The sequence below is a fragment of the Bacillus rossius genome, chromosome 2 (genome assembly GCF_032445375.1).
Source record: "Bacillus rossius redtenbacheri isolate Brsri chromosome 2, Brsri_v3, whole genome shotgun sequence".
In the NCBI taxonomy this organism is placed as follows: Eukaryota; Metazoa; Arthropoda; class Insecta; order Phasmatodea; family Bacillidae; genus Bacillus; species Bacillus rossius.
The window spans coordinates 91,533,714-91,560,353 of NC_086331.1; the positions used below are offsets into that span (position 1 = coordinate 91,533,714).

General features: G+C 35.0%; 1 protein-coding gene across 5 annotated transcripts in view; it reads left to right on the forward strand.

Moving 5' to 3' along the window:
- LOC134529456 (guanine nucleotide exchange factor C9orf72-like) overlaps window positions 1–26,640 on the forward strand; it is a 46,009-nt gene that overhangs the window by 3,627 nt on the left and 15,742 nt on the right. For all 5 annotated transcript variants that reach the window (XM_063363575.1, XM_063363577.1, XM_063363573.1 and 2 more), the window contains exons 3-5: window positions 240–467; window positions 6,227–6,331; window positions 6,459–6,643. In XM_063363575.1, coding sequence (XP_063219645.1) covers window positions 240–467; window positions 6,227–6,331; window positions 6,459–6,643 — 518 coding nt within the window. The remainder of the gene's footprint in view (window positions 1–239; window positions 468–6,226; window positions 6,332–6,458; window positions 6,644–26,640) is intronic.

The window sequence follows — 26,640 nt, forward strand, 5'->3', positions numbered from 1 at the left end:
TGTAATGCTTTATTAAAACATCATCTTGTAGGTTTACAGAATAGTAATATTTTTGAATATATTTGCTACAGTACATTTGGAATTTAACTAAGCAAGAACCAACTGCAGATTTGTATTTTTAGTAAACTGCTATTTTAAGAAAACATAAATTAAAGCATATTTTGTGAATGCAGTTTTTTAAATAATGGAACTGCCAAATTGTTTATATTTTTTTTTGTGTGTTCCTTTATTTATTTTAGTGTGCAGAGTCTAATAAGAACTTCCAAGTAACTAAAGAAGTGAACGACTGGATGCTGGAGTTTGGCTCAAGAATGGCATCTTTGGGAAATTTGAAAATGTCGGCATTAAACCCAAGTTTTTATTCAGGAGTGCTAGACTATCACTTCTTGCCTTATGCATTGACATCACATCTGCAGACTTTTTGCTGTAGTGTAGTATCAGGTTCTTCAGTGCATTTCATGAATATGGTGAGTCAGTTTTTTTTTTAAATAACAATTGCAAGATAAATTAAGTATAATACCTAACATCTCTTCAACAGTTTTTAATATATGTGGATTGCTGCCAGATATATTTGTTGCCTTGGATTTAACACTTTTTTGAGAAGTATGTAATTTTGTTTTGTGAGAAATGTTTGAATAATAAAATAAAATTTATCTTCAAAGTTTGATGGCGGTGGTTACAGACACACACATACAAAACACAGCACACAGTCATACACATACACACATAACATAAATATATAAAAACATACAAGCACACTTACAGTATTGATGCAGGCCTTTTCTGTTGAGAGCATTTTGTCTTTCAGTGAGATTTGTACAGAGGGAATTTTCATATTGGGGTGTGACTGATTATAAATAAACAGACTTATGTTGATCAAACCACTAATTTAATAACATATTATTGTTGCATTTTGTAGTGAAAATTATAGTGATAGATGTAACATATGTAGGTCTTATCCAATACCTATATTTTGCCCTGAATAAAAAAAACAACTTAAAATTTCCAAGTTATTGTCACAGTTGTAAATTTTTCACTGCTGCCAATTTAAATTTTTTAGGTTATCCACTTTTCAGACACTGGGTGAGGTTTTCAGTTCGCTGGGCTGGTTGCTGTACTAGGAATGAAGGCATGGTGGCTCGCACTGGTGGGGTTTGTACTAATTCTTGACATTCTGTTTATTGTAATTGGGGGGGGGGGGGGGGGTTATACAATTGTATGCCAGGGTTGGTGTGGGAGCAAAAAGTGGTCAGTTCAGCTGGGCTGGACCAGGGGGGGGGGGGACACTTCATAGGGCAAGGCAATCACATTTTTCTAGTTGCTATACAGTTTTATCCAACATCTGAGCACGAAAATTATAATCAAAATACCACGTTTATTAAATAAATATTACATTTGTTTTAACATTTTATCAAATTTATGGCATAAATTGGTATTGTTGAAATGAAAATAATATATTTACTTAAAAGAAAATAAACAAATTTTCGTTGGCATGTTGAACCACTTGTTTATCCAACAACACCATAATTAATGGCATCGGCGTTGAATTAAGCAATATTAGGTTTAATAAAAAACTTTCTAAGGAAATTTTGTTTCAATCATGTTAAATAGTAATCTGGTTAAATAATATCAATGATTTCATGAACTACTTTATAAATCACTGTTGACTGTTATGAAACATGCCTGATTCGGCTACGTGTTGTGTTAACTACTGGTACAACAAGAGAAGAGATAATAATAATTAACTTTACTTTAAGTTTCCGCTTGACGAAACTAGGTATGTGTAAATTATTAAAACGAAACAAAATAAAAGTTTTGTGTAATTAAAATAGTGATGAGCATTTTGTTTTCATGCCCTACAGAATTTCCTCTTTTTAGGCTGTGTGTAGTCGCACGTTGAGGACAAGCACACAATACATTAATACCTAGGTACTGTTCTAAACGTCAATGAGTCTCAAATTCTGCTCAAACTTGCTACTTATGTACTTTAATTAGTCTAAATGTTTTGTATGAATTTTATTTTTAGGTCGAGAGGAAGGTGTGGGTAAAAATTTTGTATTGCGTATCCAAGTCTATCCCTTGATACTAATGGCATTATCCTGTGGTAATGATTCTTGTTGTTTTCATATTAATTAAAACAGCAAGCATCATGTGCCACCGGATAAATCATACATGATCATGCCAACAGGATCAAGGAATAAACTTGGATACGTGATACGGAACAATTACCGAGGTGAGGGTTGCGATAAAATGTAGTCTTTTAAATTTTTATGTTGAAATTAAGGTTTTTTCTCCTTAACAATTGCTATACACCTGTCTTCAAGAAGTGAAGATACGGTAATGATTTGTACTTTCACCTAATCCATAAATAATTGATGCCATTGGTAACAGCTTCATTTCAGTTTTTGTGGGAAAATTGTACAACTTATGCAGTTAAATTTGCCAGAAATACACATTGCCTGTGTTAATGATTAAATACTTCTGCACGTTTTTTTATGCATTAGTTTTGTTTGCGATTTGGCAATTCGTTAGGTACCTACGAAAATCCTAACCTTAACTTCAATCAGCGTGATTCTACTAGAACAAAAATTGTTTCTTGGACATAAAAAAATGCAGCAATTTAATATAATCCAAAAATATGTAACATGTTATGCATTTTAACAAATGTTATGATACGTAAACAAAACATTTTTAACCGAAATGAGGTTAAGGCAAACACTGTCCCGAAGGTAAGAAATTTACTTATTGTTTTAAAAATATTGCTCTCCTAAATCATTTTATGTTACGTTTACCGATATTTAGTTAATTGATTTGCTTATAAGGGGGAAAAAAATAAAATCAATATTTTTATAAATATTAATGCATGCACGAAAAAAGTCACAAGCTCGCCAACATTCAGTTGAAGCTGCAAATTTCCCTACTATTCAAATTAGTGTTTTAAGCATATTAACTGCAAATTGTACTTTCTACGATCAATGTTGTATTTAAATTAAAATTTACTTATAATTTGATACGTAAGTCTTACTCCAGAAGGTACTTTATCTCGGTTTTAAGCCATTGCAACTTCGTTTTAATGTTTGTCAAGTTTGCGTTTTTGTATAGCAACTAGAGCATTTCTGAATAAAAAAAACGTAGAACTGCAATAGCATTGAGTGTCCACTCTGTACTAGTACTTTATTTACTCTATGGGCTGGACAGTGAAAGGGGAATTTAGGTTAGGCGGTATTGGATGGTTCAAGAAGGAGGCACCTTAGATATTTAAGGGGGTACAAGCCATTAGGTAGGGCTGTTTCTTTGGCTCAGTCGGAGGTCAATGCTCATTCTGTGGCAGTCTAGATGTACGGCTAGGTCGAATCTCAGTGTGATCAGTATGTAGGTAGCTAGGGGGAATGAATTTTGGCAGTTGGGGGCTGTCATTATTTAACCGTAAGTCATTTCTCCCTCGCGGGAGTGTTTCCTCCATGTGGAGGTCGGAAGCTAATATTTACATTCCTATATTTTATTTAGTTTTAATTAATCCAAAAGGGTGGAAACTTAACCAGTTTCGTAGTTATAATTTTTATTGTTTTTGAATAAGTGTTTACCTGTGGCATGAATGCTCTATTGCTTCAGATGTGTTGAGATTTTTGAATTACTTTGTTTTCCCCAGGTAATTGATTTATAGATGATTGAGAGTCTATGAAAGTTTTGAGTCTTGCTACTTTCCTTTATATTATTTCCTACTTTGCAATATTATTGATTCATTTATTAAGTCAAAAACTGTTTTCTCTTATTGTTCTAGGCAAGTGTAGAACGTTGCTAAATGTCTAAACGTTAGCATGAGAATATATGACATGTAAATAGGTGTTCAAAAAATGATTGAGATTTCTTGTTTGTATGTGATGTGCACTTATTTGGAAATTTGAATTTATGAAGCATCAAAACCAGTATTTTATTTGTCAGTGAATGTAATATATAGGCAATAATAGTCAGCAAAAAAATTTTTTTTTTTATATTTATGTACTAGCAAGTTTGTAGTTTATGTCTACTTTATCTGTCATTTGTAACTATCACAAATCATTATAATAACATTTTAACACTTGGCTAGCTCATTTATAGGGTTTTCAGTTGATAGCAGATAGCATTGATGATTTTAGAAACCAACAGAAGTTGTTTATAAATGAATTTTGATTGATAAATAATTTGAAACATGCGTATGATTGTGGAGGTACACAATGTTGCATACCGAAATTTTGTTGTTCACCTAAAATGATTAATGATATCAATGGTAGCATAATATATCACACATATACATACACATGCAACGTTCACACATGCACATGTGCCCCTCAAAGTGACGCTCTTTAATTTGCGCGATTTTTAAGTAACGATGCCAGTGACGTAGAGAATGAATTGAAAAACAGCTGTCATGAATTTGGAGTATCGTTCTTTTTATGTACATAAATTTTTAAAATTTGCACATGAACAATGGCAGCGACACTTGTGTAACATCAAATACAATACAACCAATTAATAATAATGAAAATCAAAAAAGGCAGCATACTATTTTCTTAATAGTTTTATGCTTCCTTAACTGCCTCTTTAGTTGTGCCTAAAATAAATGTAACAGTGATTTATATTTTACGGGAATATTTCAGATGCCCATGTCTCTGAGGGACATTCCGAAAATAAGTTTCTTCATTTTTTTGAAAGAGCAGATTGTACACCAGGTGAAACAAAAAATAACCATAACAATCCACACCCATTGCTGGCTCAACGATGGAAGTAGCGTCAGCAGAGGAGTAGTGACGCATGCGCAGTGCGCCAAAGAAGAGAGAGTAGCAGCAGACTGGCATGCCCGAGGTTATTAGAGTATAAATTACGATGGCAGACAGACATGTACTGACAACATGGTTTCCAATGGAAGTGCGTGCTGTTATCCCTGCATTGAAAGCCGCACTCTCAGGACGTCACTTACAAAACAATGCTGAGGTGGAGCAGGCTGTGTGACAATTCCTTGCATCGCAGGGGACCAAGTTTTACCAGAGTGGTTTCATCAAACTAATTGCACGCTATGACAAATGTCTCAATGTCGGTGGGGGACTATGTTGAAAAATAGTACAAGGTGTATAGTTCATGGTACCATGGTGTATTTTATTTTGGCAATAAAGTTTCCATGTGAAATAAAATTACAAAACTTAATTTTGGAACGTCCCTCGTATATTATGCCATCTTGCAAGTCAACAGCAGCTGATGAAGTATGACCTTTTTTCACAACGCGCTTAAGATTATGACTTTTTTCACATCTCAGAAATAACAAACTCCACAAATTATGTGTAGTTTTCTCACTTAACATGCGTGCCTAGCAACATATGTGTTTTTTATTCCTCTCCAGAGCACGAAACATACGAGGGTTATTTTTTTTTTCAACCTCCGATCGGCTGTAATAAAAAAACGGGAATGAATTGGGAAATTATTTTAATGTCAAAAGAAACGTACATCTTTACTCTATTTTTCCACATAATCACCGTGCAGATTGAGGCATTTGTCGTACCGATGCACCAGCTTTCCAATACCCTCTGCATAAAATGATGCCTCCTGCCTATTCATCCACGTTTTAACAGTGCCCTGCAGTGTGATTACAGTTTCATTTCTCCATGGCATGCCCATTAATCGATACCCTAATCGCTCGTACACGAATCGACCCGTCTCGTAGTGTTTACCCCCTTCCACCAACCATGTGGAGCGGCCAACTCACACCTCAGTTGTGTTTGATCACCCTCCTTACAGTCCGGATTTGGTACCGAGTGACTATCACCTTTTCCCCACGTTGAAAAAGTGGCTTGGAGGACGACGCTTCAACACCAATATATATATATATTTTTTTGAGACACGAGGTTTTCATTATAAGCCTACGATAGGCCTTTTTTAGTTTGGTGTGATGTCACATAAATTAAAAACTTACTTTGTAGTTGCTTAAATGAAACTATGAAGAAAGGAAATGTAAACAAGTCTGAATTCTGGTAAATTAGTTTATAGTATAAATTAAAATAAAAAAGTTGTGACACAAGTAAACAATTATAATTGTGATATTCCCTTAGTTTCTCTGTTTATATGTTCAGCTGTGTGCTTAGAGAAAGGTTTAAAGAGAAGAATGAATGGTGTAATTAACAATTTCAGTTCTCTATCAGAATTTTATGATTTACATTGTGTTTCAGTTTTTATAATTCCTTAAATTTGGTTTCAGCTGATTGCCTTTTTAGCTCTTTTCTTGGATAATAATGAAAGAGCATGTTCAAGTTTTGCACAACCTACTTTTGAACATTCATTCCAGTTTGGACTTTATCTTCAAGTAAGTAGTTCTTGTTCTGATATTTCCATTCACTTACATTAGCCTACCAGTTTGCATGATGAACACTGCAGTGAAATGTGTCCTGTTTAAAATCTCAGTTTATTTCAATGTTCCATTTTGTTTTTAGGGAATACTTACAAATAAATCTTTACTCCAAGAGTGTAATTTGTTAATGTATGGGAAACATCTTGATCCCATTACAAGTATAAATATTGCCAGTGATGTAGCATTGGATCCAATAAGGCAATCTCAGAATCATTGGCTTTACTTAGCACATCTTCAAAATAATCTTCATGAGGTAGCAATTGTCAGGTGAGTACGTACAATTAGTAATTTTTTTTCTTCTAAACTTGATAATTTTTAATACTAAAGTTAGCAAACACTTTAAACAGCTCTTTATGATTCTCTTGTGAAACTTGATGAGCTTACTGATACAGTAATATCAAATTGCATTTTAGCTGATGATAATATTAGATATTGAAATAACTAAAAATGTATTTTATTATAAAATATAATTTCTTAACTCATTTTCACCCTCCATTCAACACTGCCTTTCCTGACCCTAAATAATGCTAATTTTTGCAGTTAATTGGCTAATATGCTTATATGATTTTAAATCCTGTAACATTTTTATGTTTTAGTATTTATTTTCACATAGTTCAAAGCATTTTGTACAGTAATAATTTCAACTTAAAAAATAAACCATTAAAAAATAATTCCGCTTCTTTTAATTACAATGTGTAAATGCAATCATATTAGTTAAGTAATATTTTTAACCACAGTGAAACAAGAAAAAGTGTGATACATTCAAATTTCACTGTCATATTATTTTAAATCATACAAAAAATCATACTATAACATTTTTTTTTTTTTTACTTTTCCTAGGCTTGCGTAACATTTAGACAGATTTTACTGCTAAAAATGTCCACGTTTTCTGTGTATTTATAAAATTACTTTTCATTATTTATGCAAGTTGCAAAATATTTAACTTAAAGTAAGTTCATTGCATTTACAAAACTTTTAAGAACCATGCTAAAACAATGTTGGAATCATCTCACTTCCATATCTGCAACTAATAATATGTAATATGATTTTCAACATTGAAAAGTACCACATAAAATTTGATCATTTTTTTCAAAGCTATACTCTACTTAATTGTGTTTATAATGTTTGTCAACTGTATCTTTGGCTTGAAATGTCTAATTCATGAGTGTGTAGCATAGGTAAATGCTTTATACACAGTGATACATCAGAACTGTTGCACTTACCAGTAATTTTCCTTCTTAGTTCCTTCAGTAAACATACTAAACAACTTTTTACATATTGTTAAATGTGGGGAAACAGGTTTGTAAATGATAGCCTAATTTATTCAATGCAGTTTTATTTACTACCTTATATTTACACTACTGGTTAAATTATAACACTCTAAATGTCAGTTCATAGATTCATCACACCGTCGCAAGTCCACTTTTTACTCTTCCTAATGAAGATCTGCTCAACAGTGGCTTTCTCTACTGCTTGTTTTATTTACCACGCACCTCTGACTCAACACACTGCCTTGCACTACTCAGGCCGCAGCACACACAAAACCATCCTGGGTGCTTTATTCCCCGATGCACCAATCTTCGCACACAAAGCCAAGTATCGTCCGCTCTCGCTCAGCAATGGGTCACTCACCCTCTTTGCTTCACTGTACCCCAGCGGGCTGATTACGAACACCATCGACGACTAGCGTTATTCTTCACGCGGTAACGAAACACGTATCGCATTTGGTGATTACGACCCATCCTGCGATATGCGTTTCGTTATTTTCCACGGTAACACTAACCTGCGATACAAATCCATGACGTCAGAGGACAAGCAACAATTGAACAATTAATATGTTCGTCGAACAGACTATTTTGTAAGTGAATCATGAATACTTAGTGTTACTGGGAACAAAATAATCTTTTTTAATGTACTAATTTCTTAAATAAAGTCTTTAAAGCTTTTTTGCTGCCTTTTTCGTAGAAGTTTAAATTAAAAATGCAGTTAAAGATTTCGCGTCGTCATTGTGGCTAGCTGCGTCCTGCCATGTAAACATAAACATCAAACGAGAAGCATGTTTAAACTTCAATAGAATGAAAATGAGGCCACTCTACAGGTTACAAAATTAAAGGAACAACTAATTACCACGAACCCGTGTCTGTTTTTATTTTACCTATTATTGATATGATACGAAGAATGGAATTTAAAAAATATTTATTCAAGTTTGGTGTGCTTGTGTAAAAACATAACCTTATACTTCAAAGTTATACATATATGTGGTTAATGATATATTTAAGTGGTTATTAGCATACCTAATAAAAACAACACTTTTTAACATATTTCCAGCGGTGAGCTTTCTAGTTTATGTAATCTAATCAGTTAAAATTTTATAAATATATTTTAATACTCATGTGCTTTCGTGGATTTTATATACAAGTGTTTTGAAACAATGTTTCCAAGATATTAGTACCATTCGTAAATAAAAATAATTTTGCTAATATTTATATCATAGGTCACTCAAACATTTTTTACTCCCTTCGTACACTTGGTAAAGTTTCATTACAGTAAATTATTTAAATTTGTGGTTTTCTTGATTAGAGTGCACATGCCGCTATTAAACAGGACACTGTGTTGAATATTTGTGTTCTCAGTTAAAATAAGCCTTAGAGTGGCACTGGTAAAGTTACTGCTGCCCAACAGAAATCATGGTGTGGTTTATTAAGAGCCACAGAGAGTTTGCAGCCAATTTTTCTTAAAATAATGAATGTGAAGCTTGCATGTATCTGTGGATTTAACTGGCAAAGAGGCTTAACAAACGTTTAGGGACATTAAAAACCATTGACCATTGGCAAAATATTAGTTTTCTTTTTTTTTTCTTTAGTGAATATAGCGTTACAATTTTTATGTAAGCAGCAGCCTTCAATTACAATGGAGAAGATATGGGCTACTTTTTGTATTTTCATCTTTTGACGTCTGTTTTAAACTCTTCAGTGTGTTGGGTTGCATATTCTAAGGATAAAATTAGGCCCATAATGTTTCAATTTAAAAAGATTGACATTTTAAACAGTTATTATGGAACAGTTCTTGAAAATTTTCAGTGTAAGAACAGTTTTTTTTTTTTAATCTGAGGATATGAAAGTTCATTACTATGTTTTTTTAATTGCTGTTTAATTTAATCTCACCAATGACTTAAACAAGTGAAACTAAGTACTGAGTAATTAGAGTAAGTACTGAGTAAACAACTTTGTTTTCAAGATGGCATTCAAGTTGGTTAATGATCCAACATGTATGTAAATTATTAATATGCTGCAATTATTTTAAAAACCGTCTTGAAATATTCAATAATTTTAATTCTCCCCCCTCCCCTTTTTTACATTAAGATAAATTAATAGATTACATTTTCTCAGCAAGTTTAGAAATTGATGGTTGAATATGTAAAATAATATTCAGTTTGAACAATTTCTGATGTACATGCATACCAATTATTTAATCCATTTTTTTTAAATTCAGTAATGGATCAACATGATATATGCTGCAATAAAAAGAGCAGCTTAAGCAATAGCTGCTAAGATAACAGCTGGCAATATTATCCAAGTTATATTTCTGAGCAGCCTTGACCAGAGAATTATCCAAATCTTCGGTACAGCATCATCATTGGGAATGATGTAGATTCTAGAAGGTGGTTTTGTCCCTCAACCTCTGGTAGACATTATATTGTGGTAGTCATGCATTTTGTTTATCCTATACTTTTCCAAATATTTATTTGAAAATTAAATATATATTTTTTTTCAATACTGGTTTGCTTCCAATTTTGTTGTTTGAGATTGGTGTAGTGGGTTTAAAATAAGAGTGGTGAAAATTAAGTAGTTAAGATACCTTAAAGTTGACAGAGAGAAATTGGAGGTGTGCTACATTTAAAATGAAACACAAAAAAATGACTTGCATGAACATGAAAGTGTTAATAGTTCATATTAAAAAAAATAAAAATTAAAGTTGTTCTTCTCAGAAGTGTATGCAGAATTTTGTTATGAGGGAGGAAGGGGGATGGGGAGGAGGAAAGTGGTATAGAAGCACTTAGCCTGCTGTTGGCTTTATTTTATTTTGGGTGGGCCGGGGGGGGGGGGGGGGGGGGGTAATATAGATTTTTCTTTTAGGATTTTGGGGGAGGCATATATTCCTCTTGCCCCTGCATATACCCCTGGTAAGTTCATTATTAAAACAATACCTCTTACAATCCTTGTGTTTTCATAAGATAGCCAAGAAACCTAAGAGTTTTTTTATGCATATATATTTGTTATAATGGCCATCAGTCACAATCAGTTACATATTAATTTACTGTATTAGTCTTTTATTTAAGTTAAATTTTACTTAATATAGTTAAATAAGCTGTTCAAAGGCTTCATCACATATTTTAAGAAACATTTGATTTGATCTCTAAATACTAGCTCAAAAATGGCTTCTGGTTAAACTTTTATAAAAATTGCTTATTTTAATATTCACACACATCTAAGCACAGATTTTAGGGTTATTGGTTATTCTGATGATAAATAGAAATATAAGAACAGTGAGTGATGATAACAATTCATAAGATGCAGAGTGTTGACTGGGGAGGTGCAAGGAATGGAGCTGTACCAAACTTTATCGCAAGATGAATCATACTAAGTCAATATTTGTTCCTGAATTATCTAGCTAAATGCAATGTGTGTCATTTAATTTGTTTCTACTTGTTCCAGTCTCAATAAACATACCTACATTGATTCTAAACTTACAATAATAAAAATTAGTTCAAAATATTTTTTTTATATTCGTCCACATGAAACAAAGTCTATACTGTATACAAATGGGCTCACTGGCAACAACAAGCAGTTGTACCTGCTGGAACTTGCATTGATAGTCAGCTAGTCTAATGAAATTCTTCCATGTTATATCTTGTTTACACAAAAAAAAAAAAGTAAAGAATGGTTATATACAAGCATTGTGAAATATTTGACTGGAAAAACCTTGATAATACTTTTAGTCAGCATACTTTATAGAATGTTTACTTTGTTATTAGCACCTCCTTTATTATAACTCTGCCTCTATGATACCTAGTGTAACCTATACAATTCATACTGGTAATGATCAATAGTACAATTTAAAAATAATAAAAAAAAGATCAGTTGAGCAGCATTCAAGAAAGAAAGCTGGCAGCTGATGAGAAGCATTGGGAATATGTGCTTCTGAAATGGTAACCAGCAATTTGATTAAAAATGCATCAAAGAACTTAAAGAAAAGTTAAAAGGCATGCTGGAGGCATGTGCTAAAATTGCCAATTATGAGAAAATATTGTGTTAAGAAATCATTTTTTGTATACAAGATTCCTTACAGACATGTGCATTGATTTTTTTTTATTGGACAGGCTATTAATAGTTAATATTAATAATTGTTTAATTATAACCATCCATGGAAAAAAATTGAGATATTAAATAATACACTCTTTGTAAATATTTTTCGTTTAAAACCAAAACAAAGTCTGAAATTGCAAAATTTTAAATTAATAAACTTGTAAACATGAAGCAGCACACAAGCAATTTCCCATTTATGAGATTTACTTGAAATAACAACCTATCATTAAATTATTCATAGTATCTATTTTTTTACACACAAAAAAAAAACAATGGTTCAAAAAAGCCACTGCCAACTCTCTCAGGACAATGAGATCATCTGCTGAAACCAGAAAACAAAAAGTTAACATGTGTTTAATATAATATCCTAGTTATACTCAAAAGTAACATGGAAATGAGTGAACACTTATTTTCACAATTTCTTTAATAAATGCAACAAACTTGATAACAAAGTATTTATTAAATTGCATAGCTCGTTTCTTCATGTTTCTTCATTTTCTAAGGTTTTCCAACTGCTATGAGGGTGCAATCTGGCAATTCGAAGGGATTTTGATGGTTTCTTAACAATCTTCTCTGCCTTCTCCTCCAGTTCAATGGCTAGCAGAAAGGCAGCAAAGGCCATTGTGTAGAACCTGAAATATTTTCAAACATTAACTAAATTAGTGTAATATAGTTTGGTAGGCTACTAATTGTTAACAAGAGGGCCTGATTAATAAAAATTATTTTTAATATGGTATTATTGAGCTAATATTCCTCGATGTAACGCATAACTGCATTCATTTTTCTTTAATTTCTAAAAACAATTTTAACTTTTCGACTTCTTTTTCAACAATTCTCCATGAGTGTGTTGTAATTCTTCAAGCAGTTAAACTAGAAATATGCCATTTTAATAACTTGTTGGGTAAGGTAAATCAAAAAATTTAGACATGAGAATGATTGGTTGGCTTAAGTAAGCTACATTAAAAATACTGTGTGATTTTGTGAACTGTTTCTTAAGTTATGTTACCAACAAAAATAATAGGTATAAACTGTAGTGTGGTTGGTTAGGTTAGAGTTAGCTGTGTTACAATATATAATTCTTAAAAACTGTTAAAATGAGTTCACAGTATATTTAATATAACTACCATAACCTAATAAACTGTTTACACTACTTTCAAGTATTTGTAGTTAACCTAATCAAACCAGCCATTCCCACCATTAAGTTTGTTAGATGAATTAAAAATAACAAAAAAATAGTGTGGATCTGTGTGAATGGTTAGTTAAGTTAGGTTAGTTACATTAATTGTACTACAAAATATGTGTGGATGGTTGGTTAGGTGAGGTAAGCTTAATTTTCTATTAGTAAAACAATGTTACAGTATTGATAGCCTATGTTAATTATTGGAATTAATGTCTGAAAACTAATAAATAATTTAAAAAAAACATATGGACAAGTAGATTTTCACCAGATTTACCTCATTATACAATATTTAAAATGTAGCTAACCTAACCAACTGTAGACATGAATAGGTTTGCAGTATTTGAAGTGTAGCTAACCACACATAACCAACAATCTAAACAGTAAACAACTTGAAATATCTCAACAGAAATAAGTATCAAGGTTAATAATAGGAACTCAAAATTACCGTTTTCATAAACTTATTTTTATAATAAAGCCTCGCCTCCCCTACATAAAAGCTCGAAATGTTATTTAATAGAATCATCCTGTTTAAGGAGGGGAATTCATAAATAAATTATTCATCAAGTTATTTGTTTTATGATCACTTGTTAACAATTACCAATGTTAACACACTTAGGTAATAGAGCCAATATGTAAATGAATGAGCACAAATTAAAAATGTCTTACACAATTGAACACACGAGGAGGCCGGAAATAGCTTTCTGAAACTAAATAGAGAAATATACAATTTACTGTCTGAAGTCTACAAGCGCACAGATTAAACAAAAATGCATGTTGAGCAAATACCCAAACACAAAATATACATAAGCAGCCTATTTGAACTATTTATAGCTATGTTGAGTTCATAATGTGCGTGTAAATAATATCGCTCTTTAGGTTAGGATTAATTTGATAAGCTATGACACAGCATTTATTAATATTCTTCTTACCTACTTTGATCGTATTTAAACCACTTCATAATTATTCCACACAAACTATGCATTGAAAACAATGATTTCATGGTACAATTAATAAACAGAAATAGCATGTTAAGAATAATGTTCGCGTGTTAAATATACACACGCTAACCTAAAACAATTGTTTACATTTAACTTCATCGCTTTACATCGTACTCGACTATATTTAAAACAATAATGTGCGATTATAGTGACGTTTTTAGGACAGGAGGACATTATTTTTAAGAGTAATTGTATCACTTACCTCACATTCGCTTCGTATCACCACTTGAAATGCTCGTGATATATAACGTAGCTCCGGTGCGATAAATATCACTTGAAAAGTGTGCTCGTAATCAAAGTTTGCGATATATACCGCCACAACGTCATCAATATTCGAAGTTTAACGAAACAGGATGTGTTCGTAATCACGCTGCTGGTTCCTGCGATATTCTTCGCAAAACCTTCGTTATTTATCGCAACTTATAACGCAAAGTGTGTGCTCGTAATCAGCCTGCAGGACCCCCTGCTGGCCGATGGGCCGGGTCAACCGGCCTGCCGTGTTGTCTTGCCTCTAGTATCCTTGTAACACTTTTCTCTCCTTAAACCTATTTGTCCTGAACAGGTAACAGATCTCTTCCGGCATATTTCCTCAATCGGTCCAAATGTACTCCTTCAATCTTTCCGTCTTTCGTCATCACACATCATTTAGTTGTTTCAACACTTCATATGGGCCTTCCCATGCCACTTGAAGCTTAGAGCACCTTCTTTTCTTTCATTGTGGGTTGTATAGCCACACCAAATAGCCTTTCTGGAATCCAGCTGTGTTAGCCTTGACCTCATCTGGTTCATTGCTAATGAAAGGTTTTTACAGGCCGCATCATGTATGAGTGCAATACTCTCCTCGAGATGATTGGCAAATTTGGTGGTGCTGGTTGGCTCTTGGTTAGGATGGTTAAACTTGATGTCATAGCGTAGCCTCAACTCCTGTCCAAACACAATATTCTTAGAAGTCTGTCCATTTGAGTCATAATGGCAGCCCTATTTGCCATAAGAAATAATAGGATGTTTTGATCAAAATCTTGATAGTAGTCAGGCACAACCTTGGCAAGGTGCTCTTCTAGGGTCCTGTTGAACCTTTCCACCATGCCATCAGACTGAAGATGTAAGGCTGTAGTCCTGGTTTTTGTTATCCCCAGTAACTGACACACCTTCTGGAATATATCTGAATAAAAATTGTGGCCTGAGTGCAGCTCCAAGCCCAGTAAGCTGTCACAGCCCTTCAGTCACTGGATATCTAATGCCATGATGAACATCGTATAACCCTCTTTAATTAGCCTATAATGGGTCCTAGGTCAGGGTCTTGTCACTGCCACTTTCAGTTAGCATGGTCCCATTTATCCTTGCTGTTGATAGTGGTATGTCAGATGTCTTCAATTCCTTCGTTCTTCTCTGCCATATTGTAATGGTTGCCGTCTACATTGAATGGTCGGCAAGAGAGGGTGTCAGCATTGCTGTGAAATCGGCCCTTCCTGTATTCAATTTGGTAATCATACTGCTTTATCTGCTCAATCCACCTAAAGAGTTGTCCCTCTGGGATTTTGAACTGCAACAGCCACTTGAGTGCAGCATGGTCAGTGAATACTAGAAATTTTCTCCCATATAAGTACTTTTAAAAATGCTGCAAGGACTTAATTACAGCTGGAAGTTCTTTTCTTGTGAGACAATAGTTGCATTTGGACTTAGATAAAGCTTTGCTGTAGTACCAGATGACTCTTTCGCTTCCATCCTGAACCTGGGAAAATATAGTACTAATTACATCTGTGTCAAGAATTTACTCTCTATGCTGATGGGTGTAGGCAAGTATGGGGCTAGAACATAATACCTCCTTAAGGTTCTGAAAGCCAGCCTCCCACCGAGAAGTCCACAAAAGCGGTTTCTTTACTCAGTCATCTGACGCATTGGTCTGGCAATATTTGCAAACCCACACACAAAGTGCCTATAGTAGGTACAAAATCGTAAGAAACTCCTTACCTCATGTTTATTTGTAGGCTGAGGCCACTCTAATAGAATAGATCTCCTCAGGGTGTGTTTGTACTTCATCCTATGATAACCACATGACCTAGAAATGTCACCTCGTGTTAAGCACGTCTTAGAACTTGACTTGAGTTGTGCATGGCGAAGCCTGTTTAAAACATGTTGGAGATTTTGTAGATGCTCCTTTATGGTATTTCCAACAATGATAACGTCATTCAGGTACACCAGGCATATTTTCCAAGTCAGTGAAACCATGTGAGAGAAGTTCAATCAGTCTTTCAAAACTTGTAGCATAGTAAATTGGAACAAACCATTTCCTGTTGAGAGAGCAGTCTTCTCTTTATTGTCTGGTTGGAGCTTCTCTTGCCAGTACCCGCTCTTCAAGTCAAGTGAGAAACCCACATAGTGCCAGAAAGTGTATCCAGAGTGTCATCAATATGTGGAAGGGGTAACTCATTTTTGGTGATATTATTCAGCTTCCAGTAGTTCACACAGAACCTGAGTTTGCTATCCTTCTTTGCTACCAGAATGACTGGGGATGCCCAGGGACTTGCTGATGGCTCTATTACCCCATCCTTCATCATATCTGTAATCATCTTCTTGGCCTCCTCTGGCTTTGCTTAAGGCAATCGCCGTAGGGCCTGCTGTATTGGTTCTTCATTGTCTGTTTTAATGGGATGGTAGACTAGGTTTGTTCTTCCAAGGTCAGTATGCCCCGGGGAGAACATATCCTGATTTTTTCATAGAAAAGCAGAAACTTCTTTTACTTCTCAGGGATAAGATTCTCCTGAGATTGCTTTAATAATTTCTCTAGTTAAAGGCTCAGTAGTGGTAGAGTGCCATCATGAGTTGAAGTAGCTTCACACTGATTACCCAAAGGACTGGTTCACAGTAAGCTATTAGTTCACCCTGCTTCAAAACCTTTATTTTTGAATCAATGTTGGCCACTTTTACTGCCACAATCTCCCCAACTTTGGTAACGCTGTGGGCGATCAGGAGTCTCTCCAGGCCTATTGTCATATCTGGCTTGATGATATAGGTCATGTTACTTCTAGGGTCTCCCTGTATTCATGCTGCTATTATGTGATCATGGTTGGCTGAAATTTAAACTGTTTCATCAACTTACCTGCATTATGGGCACTTCTAATTGTTTAGGAGTAAACAATGCTGTCTCTTCCCCTCTGATTCGCAATCTTTACCTTTCATGTCGAGAACTAATCCATATCAATTCATGATGTCCATTCCCAAGATTACCTCATCAGTAATATCAGCAATAAGAAATGTCCACAAAAATTTCCAAGTCCCTATATATACCTTTCAGTCCAGCTGTCCATGCACAGGTGATGTGTCTCCCGTTGCTGTTTTTCAATTTGTAGAGGAATGGTGTCCTTCTCAGCTGTTCCTTACTAACAATATCTGTACGAAATATAGATGTTTATGCTCCAGTGTTGATGGTAAGTGAGCACTACCTGCTGTCGACCCATACTTTAATTAATAGACTGTTTTTTCCTCTAGGGAGTAAGGATACAGGGAACACTCTAGAGGCTATTGTTTTTCGAAAATCTAACATGCACCCTTCACACAAGCTATTGTTCATTTCCCTGTTGCTCTTCTTGCTGTGCAGTCCCACTGAATATGCCCTAGTTCTTGGCAGGCAAAGCGCTGTGGGCTACCTCCTATCCTCCAGAACTGGGAGCCTTGAGTACTATTCAGCAGCGTCTTCAGAGCCCTGATGATATCTCTTTTGTTGGTGGTGGTATTAGTGTTTCCCTCATGGTATTTTTCTTATTTTTTCTTTTTTCTTGTTTTGAGGTTTGTGTTCCTGAATGCTTTTTGTCTCTAGGGCATGAACCAGGGCATTGCATATCTTCTTGTGGTGGGCCAAACAAAGGGTTTGATGGACCTCTTCATCCCTGAGTCCATCTATAAATCCACTAGTAGCTAGCTGCAAAAGCCTCTGGGTAGGCAAGATGCACAAACATCTTCATGTCAGGCTTGAACTCTTGAAGTATCTCTGAGGATTGCTGTTGGCATATATTCAAAGCAGTCCTGTACACCTTGCCCATGTGTCAGTCACCATACCTCAGTTCAAGAACTTTTACTAAACAGCATAGTCTTTCTGGTCCTGAACTGGTATGGTCTACAGCAGTTCGAGGGGAGGTCCTCGCAAGGCTAAGACGAGTGCTGTAGATTTCTATTCCTCACACTAATATTTACTTCCACAGCTGTCACCTGTATACACTCCACGAGGATTGGCCATCGAAAGTGGGTGGCTTGAATTTTGGCTTTTCACCTTGACCTACCCCGAGACACTTATTCTGTTCATTGCTGCTGTAGCTTCCTAAGTCATTCGTCTGCTTTCTTCAGACTGCTACATTCTGTTTTTGGTGGTCTTTCCAAACATTGCACCTCTCTTTCGAACTGAATGCTGGTTTCGTCAATCATCTTTATTTCTTCTTGAGCAGCTACTAGGTCACTCCGGATGTCTTCTTGCTGCTTTCACCAGCTCGTTTCACATATCTTCTTGTGCCTCTTTAATTTCGTCAGTTTTGCTCTTCATGGCATTCTTCACCTCTTCTTGACTGTTCCTTATTTCACTCATTTCATTCTTCATCTCCTCCTGGCCACTCTTTATCCCCTCCAGGCTACTCTCCATTTTCTCCTAGTTACTCTCCAATTTATTCTCCATTTTCTCCTGGTTACTATTTATTTCTGACAAGAAAAACATTGTGGTCCTAAGTTCGTTGGCCACCATTTTCCTTGTCAACATGCACTAACAATGTAACTGTCACTTATGTCTTATTAACTACTCTCAAATTGTACCTTTGACCTAGCCTTAACTTTTACTCAACACTTACACATATTTTATTACACTAAAAGCTAACACTAATGATATTATTCTCGAAACAAACTATAGTTTCTAACACTAACTGAACTCTAAATTTTTTTTTTTTTTTTTTTTAAGTTGCTTTGCTTCTGGGTTGTAGCTGCGTCCAAAGCGAATATATAACCAACGTTTATGTCGACTTTGCAGTCGCCATCATCAGGGTAGAGCTACCTACTGAGTTCTCCTGCCTATTTAATACTCTCGCCTGAGAGGGGAGTATTTCTCAATTGGCTGCAGCTGTGGGCCAATCACAGCCTTCCTTTCATCTGTTTGGCCTATTGGTTTGGCCAATCGGAGCAGTATTAAAAAGACAGGAGAACTTAAAATAACCTCAGTAGTTAACTGTACTCTGATGATGGCGACTTCAAGCTCGACCGAAACGTTACTGTTATATTTGCCTTGGAGGCAGCTACAACCCAGAAGCCAAGCTACTTCAGACAATGGCTGTGAAAGCCTGCGATGTTTGTGTTTTTTGTTTATTCATTTTATTTTATTAAAACAGTACCCTAAATATATTGATTAGGACTATCCCTACTTCTGACACCAATTTTGCATGTAGGAAAGCAGGTTCAAAAAGTATAGGCCAATTAATTAATTCCAGTTTAATTATTATTGTCTAATATTTACACTATTCGTTAAATTGTAGCAATTTAATGTTGGTACACAAATTGATCATACCTCTATAAGTCCACTTTTTACTCTTCCCACTGGAGCTGGGCTTGACAGTGGCTTTCTCTACTGCTCGTCTCTTACTGCGCACCTATGTTCCTACATACTGCCTTGCACTACTCACTCAGCCACCGCACACATAACATCATCCTGGATACTTCGCTCCCTGATTCACCGATCTTCACACACGAAGCCCATTGCTCATCGTCACTCACCCTCTTCATTTTACTGTCCTTGCAGGTCAACTTCGCCATGTTTGTATCCCTCAGATACCGTTATGGAAAGGTCTCGTAGCCCCTTGGAAGTGTCGCGTCATCAGGGTTGAATCAACACCCGAAGCTCTGAGGACAATGGCATCCTGGTTATACCACTTCATGCAGAATCTAGCTGCCTATATATGTCCATGGTTTAAAAATAAATAAAGTAAAAATTAAATAAATATCTAGGATGGGATGGTTATTCAATAAAAATAATCAAGGATGAGAGGGCCTTACCATTAAAATTAATTCTGGTTCCTGTCAAAAGTAACTCTACACAGTTATCATCACTTTCTCTAAACATTGGGGGAAACATATTTCAAAATTACTACTCACTCAGATGTGAAAGATAAAATGAGTACCTAAGGGATCATAAGTTTTCTTTTATTTTACATGTCAAACCATTGAAAACTAATCACTGAAATTAATTAAAAAAACTTTAACAATAATTTAAAACCAACTTACATTTATTTTTAAGAATTCCATACCTTATAGTCAATATTTTCACTATAAATAAAATGTCTTCACAGATTACAGTTAACGGCAGAAAAATTTAACATTAATCACAAGCAATGACTTAAGAAAAATAAGAGAGAGCTTCACCAAACTTTATCCTAAGCATTCCTTAAACCTACAACTTAAATTTTATTTATTATTTGTATTGGATACAATGATTCCCTACTCTCAATTTCCATGATGAAGAGTAGTTCCTTTACCAAGACATGGACACTTAAACTCGGGCCATCTCCTGCCCTCAGTACTGTCACAAACTTTCCATCGCTAACCCAAGTAGCGAGAGCAACTGAATTTTCCTTTAACCGACTCGCTTCCTAGGGTAGTGGGGGGAGACATAACCTCTTCCCAGAGTGAGCCTAAAATGTTATATCTTTAATCAAGAGTTAGTTCCATCAAGAAAGAGGCATAGCTTCCCCCTAGAGTGAGCACAGCCTGACCACTCATGGCCGCTTAAAAACCTTCTGTGCCTCATTCCAGAATTTTTTAGCCCTGCCCTACCCAAATTTCGTAACCTGGACTCAGACAATCTGAGTTGGTGCTCCTATCGTAAGCAAGCATTCGTAACCTGCGCTACTTATGCCACGACACGACCCCAAAATGTCAGTACGACTACGCCAGTTGGGCTTACAGTTTTGGTAAAACAACACATAGGAATATGGTGCAGTAGCACAACAAACGCCAGTATGCGCAGCCACGCCACCACTACCGAGTTGCATCACCATGACTGCAACACCCACTCAGTCAGAACCAAGGCACACTGAAATTTAAATAAGATGGTACTGTAAAATTCTGAACTGCAACAATATATATACACTACTTTCTATTATACTCTACTCTTTTATACTCTCCATATATATTTATTTATCTATATCTATATATTTATACATCCTTATCTATACATATATGTTTCTATCCATGATCACTAAAATACTGGGTTTCAGCATTAAAATCTGGGCTCAATAGCTGTGAATTCTTCATCAGATGACATTCTTGCAAAAGTATTACTGCTTGAATCATATCTGTTTCTTCCACTATATAGTCAACAACATTTTCAATTATTATTTTATTTATTATTTCCAAATATTATAGCTAACTAGAATTTTTATCTAGGTAGTTTCAGTTCTGTTGCTAAACCAACAATGCCTGTAAATTGGAGGCATGTAGGATCTCTAGTTTTATCTTCCGATTTCTGCTAATTATGTCACCAAAACGTGTGCAGTTGAGAGTTGTTTTTACTGTCATAAAAAACTCACAGTTTTGCAGAGTTGGTATAAACAAGCTTGTCTTATGAACATTAGTTTTGTTTCCTCTTCTTTGCTTCAAATGTCCAAGCCAAATGATCTGTTCTCTGAGGTTTCTCACTCTGCACTACCGCAGTTGGCGCCCAAGGCAATATCTTTCCAACAATGTAACACTTCACCTTTTAAATGCTAGTGTTTTTCATATATTACTACTTTTTTATGTGTGCACTTAATATATAATTATTTGTTAAAATAAGCTTCTCTTATTAATAAAAATTAACAATTTTATAAAAATAACTTAAAAAATAAAAGTCATTTGCTTTCCAATATAACGGTTCGTTACATACAAAATAAACAGATGTTGCGTCAATTTTAGTTGTTTTATTTTTCAAACTAGAATGCATAGACGAATCCAATCATTTTCACAGTTTTACTCACTCGTTCAACACGTACATCTGCCCGTTGAAAAATGCCCACAGTTTGCGCGATGTGAATTAACGAAAAATAACGTCCTTCAGTAATATTTTACTGCGAGTACACAAAATTAGTGCGGCCTTAAACATGACCGCACCCAGCGAAAACGAATTTTGCCACGAGCCGAACGCCGACGAAGGTGGTCGCAATTTCTAATTTAAGTCCGAACGAAATAAAAAGAAAATTAGGTTAATTTAATACTCGGCATGGCTCTGAATACCAACGTTAAATTATCTCTTCAAATACTTTTACATAATTTGCGAGAAGCCACCGAACGCGACCTACTTGTGCAGCGTTCGACGGACGACTGGTGAAGTCTTGCCACCTTCTCCTCCACGCAGGGAGGATAAGTCACATGACCTCACCGACCAATCACACACACGCTTCATTCACACTTACAGATACAAGCCAATCACAGAACAAATTACAATACATGAAAAAACCCTGTACACACAGAACTCGGGGCTTCCCTTGATCTGTCTCTTATCAATTTTACATCAAAATCGGGGACTCCCATTCTTGTTCTCTCTCCCACACCATGAGACAGCAGTTATCACTCAGTTCCCACGCAGTGGGGGGAATTACCGTCTTTATCTCGGTTGGCGGGAAGCACTGTTTCTTTCTCACTCACACTTACAGGCCTCTTATGCCTCTCTTTCTAACCATCACACCAGACACAGTCCCTTGTTCTAGAATCATTCCACACGTTAATGAACATTACAAACAGCAATTATAATACAAATTACTTTACAAAATTAAACTCATTGAGAAAAACCTGAAAAAGTAGGCCTAAACAGGCAAAAATCTAGTACAGCGACTTCTTTGTGAATAATTACATAAAAAATAGTAATGATTGAAAACATCTCTTAAAATATAAGGTACACTCTCAAAACACAAAGCAAGTGCAAACATCAACCTAAAATACATGAAAACGGTAAAATATAATTAGAAAGATTTTTTAAGAAATAGTGACATGCAAAAAAATAGTTAAAAAAGAATAATATTCAGCTAGGAGGGCAGGGTTCTTGCAACGTTACATAACCCCCCCAACTTTTCAATTAAATTAACACTACATTTGATTGAAAAGTTACAAAAGTGAAAAACAAATCTGTACAAAATAAATACAAAAACATTCTGAGAAATAAATGCATCCAGTCGTTACTATACTTGTTTATATAGAAATTCAAAAAACTGTTACTTAAAAACTGCAATAACATCAATTCTTTGTTAAAAAGCAAAAATTCGAAAACATATCTCTTACTACAAAGTGTCAACAACTCTCCACAAATGGTTATCTCCCTCTCATTCGTGCAAAATATAAATAATTTTGAAACTGGTTTCTCTACAAACTTCAAGCAGACACCCCCTGGTCAACGAAGAATCTTCAATAACAACAAAATACTCTGAACAACTTACTTTCACAGCCGTGGAACCCTCAACACCAGCTGCAATAAAATCCAGGAATTACGTCTCCATGACTACCTCAACGACAACGAAAAATCTTCAACTCCAGTAATTACGTCTCCACGACCACCTTGACGACGACGATAAAAACAAAAACTTCAACTTAACCGCTGTTACTATAATTCTCTGCTGCATATGACAAACTCCTCAAATCCCCTGGAACAACCACTTTAACCCACAAACCAACCAACATCTCCACTTTTCATATCTGCACTAACAAAAACTTGATAACACTATCACTTCAAAACTGTTGACACAAAATTTTCCTAAATTCCATCCAAAAAACAACTTCTAACATTCTAAGTATTTCCACAATATCTCTATAATAACTTCAGCCTCTGGATAACACTTATTTCAAAATTAGAACTAGTCTGCTCAATATTGATAACCCATGGACTACAACTTCTACTAAATGCCTCAACTTCCTAACACACAGACTCCTAGTAAACTTTCCACAACAAAGACAACTCTAAAAAACATTAAATTAAGTATGTAAAACTTTAAAAACTTTTTTATAACCCACTACAATATCACTTATCATATTCAAACTTTCTTATTAAAATGTTACACGACCTCATCATTTATTAAAATACACAAAAAAAAATACACAAAGTTCTACCAACTTCCTTCTTCCTAACTCCTGAGCTAGCCGAAAGGTAAGGGGCGCCCAATTACAACCCTTTTAGCTGCTAGTCAGCTCGGCTAACCTATTACCAAATTACACAAAAAATACCCAAAGTTTTACCAACTTCCTCTTCTCATTCCTTCCTAACTCCTGAGCTAGCCGAAAGGTAAGGGGCGCTCAATTACAACCCTTTTAGCTGCTAGTCAGCTCGGCTAACCTTTTACTAAATTACACAAAAAATATACCAAGATATACCAACTTCCTCTTCTCTATCTATCCTAACTCCTGAGCTAGCCGAAAGGTAAGGGACGCCCAACTACAACCCTTTTAGCTGCTAATCAGCTCGACTAACCTATTTACAAAATTTAAAATAAAAATACACAAAGTTCTTCCAACCTCCTCTTTCATCATTCCTAGCTCCCGAGCTAGCCGAAAGGTAAGGGGCGCCCAACTACAACCCTTTTAGCTGCTAGTCAGCTCGGCTAACCTATTACCAAATTACACCAAAAAAAAATACACAAAGTTATACCAACTTCCTCTATCATTCCTTCCTAACTCCTGAGCTAGCCGAAAGGTAAGGGGCGCTTAATTACAACCCTTTTAGCTGCTAGTCAGCTCGGCTAACCTATTAACGAAATTTAAAACAAAAAATGATACAAAGCTATACACAAATATACACTGCACTTGTCATTACACATCAAATTTTAAGCTTTACATAACTTACTTAAATTTCCACAAAACAAGTTGACAATTCTACAGTCATGGCATGACAAATACTTCATTAAGATATAGTCGTATGCTTCTATTCTTCAAAAACAAATTACATGAACTAATGCCCTTCCTTAGGTTTCAAACCATATCTTCCCTTTCAGCAACAGCAGCATAAAATTAACATAGATGAGGGGTGGGAGCGACCAAGGAGAAGGGATGCACCATTGCAAAAAAAAAACATCGGACTCCATGCCGGAAACATATTTAAAATGAACTTCCTGGCCCCCCAGCTGCCTCACAAACCACATTACACAAAAACATCTGCTGCTTATTTAGGACAATACCAAAATTCACCTAAACTCTGGCCATCATGAACACACAACTGCTTCTGCATCTTCAAAACTTGACGACTGTTATTCATTAATGTTTAGCATTACATTTCATACCTTTAATATAGGATATTGACACCCTGTTATTTAATCCAAAACAAATATTTACCATTACCAATGTGTGTAGAACTTGAATTTAAAATATTTAACCATTTAAAATTTGTATCGTTTTCCCAAAAACATAACTCAATAAATTTCAGTTAACACCTCCCATGACACAACATTAAACAAACAAATCATTACCCAAGCGCAATGAAATTCTCACAATGTAAAGCATTTCTTCACATAATATTTAGTAACTGTCTACTCAAAAAGAATTTATACCATTATTATTATTATTATTATTATTATTATTTCAAAACAGAAAATATTCACATTCACTTTGATGTATTTATCTTCCTTCTCTTTAAGAATCTTGTAAAAAATTGCTGTTATAAAATTACTTGTGCATTCCTATATTATACTATAACTATTCTTCAAAAAATACAAAAACTCTACACAATACAAAACATCAAAAAGTACATAATTCAAAGGATAAATAAAATTTTTTTCTGAAAAACATAAAAAAAATTGGCAAAACTTGCAAAAAATTTAAAAAACATCAAACACGACACAACTAGTTTTGACTCCACCCCTCCATCTAGGCAGTGGGCCAAACACGTCGACAAACACTGTTTCCAGAGGTTGTATCACCCCTGTACATTTATCATACCTTTCACTGTCTGTGCCCTTAACAAATTTTTTACAATTTCGGCCATAGTTCTGTACACATGCTTCCATACAAAAAACCTCAGAACATGCTGCACAGTTTTTCTCACATGGATCGGTGCGAAAATTTCAGTTTGTACCCTATTCAGTACACACAACCCACATCTTCGTACATTACTGCTTACATTTTGGCAAAATCTCCCTTTTATAATTTCTCCGCAACCTGCAAAACTCAATTCACTGATCAATTCCTCAGCAAACTCATCTTTAAGTGTATCTGAAAACATTTTCATTTCAATTTCTACTTTTTTCATTTGTTTACACACACTCCTGATCCTATATGCATTACCTCTGAGTTTACTAATTTTTTCAACCACATTGTCCAAACATTCCCTGTTTACCTCATCTAGGAATTTTTCACATTTATTCTCAATGTTTACATGCTCATGTACATCAGGCACAATAAATTCAACATTTTCTTTTGACACTATTATTTCCCTTTCACATGTTTCTACATTTGCTTTATTTGCACACTCATCTACTTTGTTTGTACACGTGGCTACCTGTTCATAAATTTAATTTTAAAGTCATCAAGTTTGTTCTCCACCCTGCCAAGTTCCTGTCGCAACTGTGTGCCTATTTCGCTCCTTAACTTCGCAATCTCTTGTGAATTTACCTCAATTTTGTGAATTGCCTGATCTATTTTGTTGTTGGTTTCATTTTGTCCCTGAACAAGTTTCCGATATCCCTGTTCAATTTCCTGTTTAAATTCCTGTTGTACCTGTCTCATTTCCTGTCTCATTGA